The sequence below is a fragment of the Ornithodoros turicata genome, unplaced genomic scaffold, assembly GCF_037126465.1.
Source record: "Ornithodoros turicata isolate Travis unplaced genomic scaffold, ASM3712646v1 ctg00000783.1, whole genome shotgun sequence".
In the NCBI taxonomy this organism is placed as follows: Eukaryota; Metazoa; Arthropoda; class Arachnida; order Ixodida; family Argasidae; genus Ornithodoros; species Ornithodoros turicata.
In genome coordinates, this window is record NW_026999401.1 from 329,113 (window position 1) to 334,274 (window position 5,162).

At 45.6% G+C, this 5,162-nt stretch overlaps 1 protein-coding gene across 1 annotated transcript; it reads left to right on the forward strand.

Moving 5' to 3' along the window:
• Positions 1-1,230: 1,230 nt before the first annotated feature.
• On the forward strand, positions 1,231-2,903 carry LOC135374876 (gastrula zinc finger protein XlCGF49.1-like; the record flags this gene model as incomplete). Its single annotated transcript, XM_064607809.1, has 1 exon — positions 1,231-2,903. A coding segment is annotated over one exon (678 nt), but the record flags the coding sequence as incomplete, so codon positions are not given.
• Positions 2,904-5,162: the final 2,259 nt, after the last annotated feature.

A 5,162-nucleotide genomic window follows, 5' to 3' on the forward strand; every position in this document is an offset into this window, starting at 1 on the left:
AGTAACTAGTATGTTGATGCCTTGAGGTGCCTAGCCTAGGTGCAGTTTTGCAGGTAGAAATCGGGTTTAACCCTAGATAGGTGAACCTCAATTCGGGGTGCAAATTCGAGGAAAAATCGGGTTTAACCCTAAAACTTCAGGCTCTAAGTATGAATGAACCAGGGATGGGCATAAATATACATACTTGAGTATTTAAGTATAAATACAAAATACTTTGTTGAAAGGGGTGTTGAAATACTCTACACAAATACTTTTCAATATGAGTACTATTTAAATACAAAATATAAATACGGTATTTAGATATAGTAGCTACTACCATAAATACTGTGAGGAAGATGTCATCTGGAATTACAGACATAATGGTGATCGTAAGAACAAATCAGCAAGGAATAATAGCATTTATTTGTTAGATCATCGCGGCGATCTTAATATTAGAAGTTTCTCGGAAGACTGCATCTTTTAGGCATCTTCTGTTTGGCGTACAGTTGGATTTGCAAAGGAGAACAGCACCTCCACAGGTGCCGATGCCGAAATGCTTGTATTGAATTTGATGAATATGCTTCATTCAACAAGGTAATCGGGTAGTCGCTACCGTTGTCGGCAACAACAGTGAAAAACTCACCATCTAAAATGGTTTGTCATGTCACGGCATAACTTCGCCCCAAACTCGCCCTTCTTCCAAAAGGTCAAATGCAGGGCAACTTTAGATATGAGTCAGTATATTCTGTATTTAGAAGTATTTATAAAGTACTTACAAGAATAAATACCCAAAAATTTGTATTTAAATATAATCATGTATTTAAGTACAAAATATATATACACGTATTTATATTTGTAGTGTTCTAAATATATGGAGGTCAGGCACGTTCCGTACATTCTCCGTCAGGACACCAAAAACAAAAACAAAAAAACTTTTAAATCTCTTCCTTCTTTTCCTCTACTACCCTATCCTTCACCCACTTCCTCTTCTCCAAGTTCGTAGTACCACTATAATATTTTAAATTGTATTTTAATTACGAGGTATTTAAATACTGCCCATCCCAGGAATAAACCCATTTGTAGAAAGTTCAGTGCTGCGTTTGTCCCCTTCGTTTTTGTCTCTTTTTAGTACCTCAGGACTGTAGAGGTTTCTTACCGCTTTTAATCACGAAGTCAGCAAGTCTTCGCTTGCTGCTCAGCATCTGTTTTGCTCCACAAAGAAAGTGCGTTAATTATGTGACTTAATACTTCGCGGTCGTTCCAGGCGACACGAAAGACACGAGCAGTGCTTCGTTCAAGTGCCCCCTCTGCGGAGGAGTCTTCGTCACCGCCGAGTACCTCAAGGAGCACCGCAGGACCAAGCACCTGCACAAGGGAGGCACCCACCTGTGCCGCTTCTGCGACTACACCAGCGACGTCCCCACTTATGTCGAGGTGCACGAGAGGTGTCACACCGGGGAAAGACCGTACGTGTGCAAGATTTGCTCCAAGGGGTTCATACGGGAGGCCAACATGGACATCCACGTAAAGACGGTCCACGGGAGGGAAAGGACGTACGAATGCTCCCCCTGCGGTCGTACCTTCAAGCTGAGGCACCAGTTACGGAAACACGAGAAGGTGCACTCCAACGACAGGCCGTACGTCTGCGAGCTCTGCGGGAAGGGGTTCAAGGTGAAGCACAACCTCCGCACCCACCACCGCACCCACACGGGCGAGAGGCCGTATCCCTGCACGGATTGTGGGAGCAGTTTCGCCGACCAGAGCACTCTGAGACAGCACGTGCTCTATGTGCACACCAGGAACTTTCCGCACAAGTGCGTTTGCTGCGCGAGGGGTTTTGCTAAACGGAGTGAACTGGAGAGACACCTCCTGCGGAACCCTGACCACGGTAGGGTGCAGACGGTGTTCCTGTGTGTTGCTAAGCCGTGAAAGCAGAATTAGGGAATTTGGGATGAACTACAAGGAAAAGGGAACCAAATGGCAGGCCCTACGTCTGTTAACTTTGTGAAGCGGGGCTGAAGGTTGCGCACGACCACCGCACCTACCACCGCAGCCACGCTGGTAGCGCCCTCTACATCTTGTGGGAACAGTTTTGCCAACCAGAGCACTATCAGACAGCACGTGCTGTATGTGCACACCAGGAACTTTCCGCATAAGTGCGTTTGCTGCGCTAGGGGGTTTGCTAAACGGAGTGAACTGGAGAGACACCTCCTACGGAACCCTGACCACGGTAGGGTGCAGACGGTGTTCCTGTGTGTTGCTAAGCCGTGAAAGCAGAATTAGGGAATTTGGGATGAACTACAAGGAAAAGGGAACCAAATGGCAGGCCCTACGTCTGCTAACTCTGTGAAGCGGGGCTGAAGGTCGCGCACGACCACCGCACCTACCGCCGCAGCCACGTTGGTGGCGCCCTCTACATCTTATGGGAACAGTTTTGCCAACCAGAGTACTCCGTGACATCATGCATCGCACGTATGGACTAGGGATGTTTCGTATACGTGCTCTTGCTGTGTGAGAAAGTTTAGTCAGTGGCCTGTGCCTGGGGTACACCTTGTACTATAGAGCCTCAAGTTTCTGGGAAATATTTTTTCCCAATTTGGGGTGTAAAAATTGGGGAAAACTGTACTGGTTTTGCACGAACGGTAGTGTGATTGCGTTTGCTGCCAAACAAGCTAGTGTGCATTCCTACTGACGTTTCAGTGAGGGAAATTCACCAGCGAAAAAATCGGGTTTCACCCCCGAAGAGGCAGCCTTCAGTTCGGGGTGCAAAATCGGGGGAGAAACTGGTTAATCCCTAAAACTTGAGGCTCTACTTATACAGAACATGGGGCACTGTGGTAGGGACAGAGTCCCGGACCATGGACCGGTGATTTGCAAAAGAGAGGGAAGACAATTGGGAGGCTAAAACAGCAACGTCAGCAGTTCCCTTTTTTTGTACATGAGACATGGATTCTGTAAGTGTAAGGTGAGGAAGAGGTTATTCCCTTCCCTCTTTCATTTTGCACGTGGTATATGAAGACCACTTACCTAATCAGACATACTATAATTGAACCTCTGTATGCAATAAGGGGATAAGTCGAAAAATCACAAAACCGAGAAGACTGCAAGCGAATATTTGATAAAGTAATTGCAGATGACTTTCCTCGAATCACCCAAATGCAAAACGTGTAAGATATATATGCATGTGTCTACTCTACATGCATGTCCGGTTAGCATCATTTCTGAGTGTGTGACTCAGCAGAAATGGAACAAAACACAGCAGCATGACGTATCCCCTTTTTCTATATAACACCGCACGCACAGGGTTTTCGTGCAGGAATAAAGTCCTCACGAATGGGACTCTTATGGTGACACCAGAAGTCTAGATCGTGATTATCGTGCTGCTAAACGAGCACAATCTTGAAAAGAATGCTTTCTATGGCTGCAAAATATGACTTATTAGCATAATGCACATGTTTTTTTTTCTTCTTATGACAACGGTCAGCAGCACTGCTGGCATGGTCATGTGCGGTAGGAAGAACATGTTTGTCGAGTGGAAGACTAAGTTCATTTCCGCATCGTACCAAAATTTAAGCTACACCATTTGTATGCGTGCGTAGAAAAGGGGCATGATCTTGCTGTCCGTCCCATTGACACACATGAATTTCCCGTATCTTACCCTCCTATAGTTGGTCAGTAAATTGCAATGGGGTCCTAAATTTTCTTTGCCAGGTACATACTGGTATGTAGATGTCATTGCAAGAAAAATACTAAAGAGGATAATTCGACTTTCGACCTCTTATTGCATACAGAGGTTCAATCCGCCTTTTCAAAAAGAGCTGGCGCCACCGCGCGGCTAACCCGCAAAGTAAAGTGGTAGGCAAGAGTGCAGCGCGTGAGCATGCTCGCTTCGCATCCACGATGGACATGGAAGGCTATTTTCGTTCTGATATCAAGACTGCTGAGCCCCAGGAACCAACATAGACTACTCTGTGGCTCATCTCATAGAGTCAACAATACAACAATAGACTACTTAGGACACTCACTGTTTCAATACAAACTGGAGGAAGATCGTAAGCAGTTTGCTGTGGCGCAGCAGCGAGCAAATACAGGACTTCTTACGTGCAGAGGATCTGCTATGCGCACGTCAAGCAAAAAAGCGATTTCCACTTACGAAGGGAGGAGCACAGTTGCAACATTGATGTCAGTAAACTGCGAGACAAGTTTTGTGCAACTTTTTAAAGCACGTCACTTTTTATACCTGTCACTGCTGAGGAAATGCATGAACCGTACGTTGCCATTAAGATATGAAGAAATGATGTTGACCGTGCACTACGATTTTTATGGTGCTGCGCTGCTATGATATACAATTATTTTTACAGTCTATTAGCGTTGGGGGAGAAGAAACGTTGTTCGACCTGCTGCAGGTTTGCATGATTAGTGAGTTTTAGTGTATCGTACGCTGTCGCCTTTGCGTACGTAAGATATAGCGTTGCTGGTTCTGCGCACGTGCAAACCATAAAGAGAGCTTCGCGTATTGCACAGAACCATAACGCTATCGCCTGCATACGTATACGCGATAGCGTACGATGCACTAAAACTCTCTATTGTTGTTGTGTGCCGGGAGGTTTTCAATCCCGAAAAAAAAGGGGGGGGGACAGAGCACAAGGTAATCAAAGGTGCGTATGTTTCGTGTCAGTAGGCGAGAAAATGTTATTTTGTCTATTTTCACGTGTTGTCGTCTGATATATCATAATATGTGTATGTATCGCCAGAAGATAAAAGTCCGTACTGCTTGTGCTGCTGAATTAGTGCTGCTGAGTAAGATACCGCAGCAGTTGAAAAGGATCTGTTGAAAAAGCTGTTGCACGCGTAAAATTTGTGTACCAAACTGCGAAACAAAAATGTGCAACAAAGAGTTGCGGCGAAAGTTGAGAATAAGTGTCGTGGGTCTAGAACGCACAGTCCGCGCCCAAAGGCAAAAGAACTAGGACCATATGGATAATCCAGTCTGCAGGCTCCGGGTTTTCTGGTGTGGAGCACGTTCCCAGATTTAACAAAAAAAAAAAAAAAAAAAAACAGCGCGTGACCCTGATCTTTATACCAGTGCTGTCCATTGCAGCGCCCTATTGACACTACATCGAATGCTGCTTCACTTGCCTTCGTGCTTCGCTACACCGGCAAAACAGAGCCGCGAGCTGCCC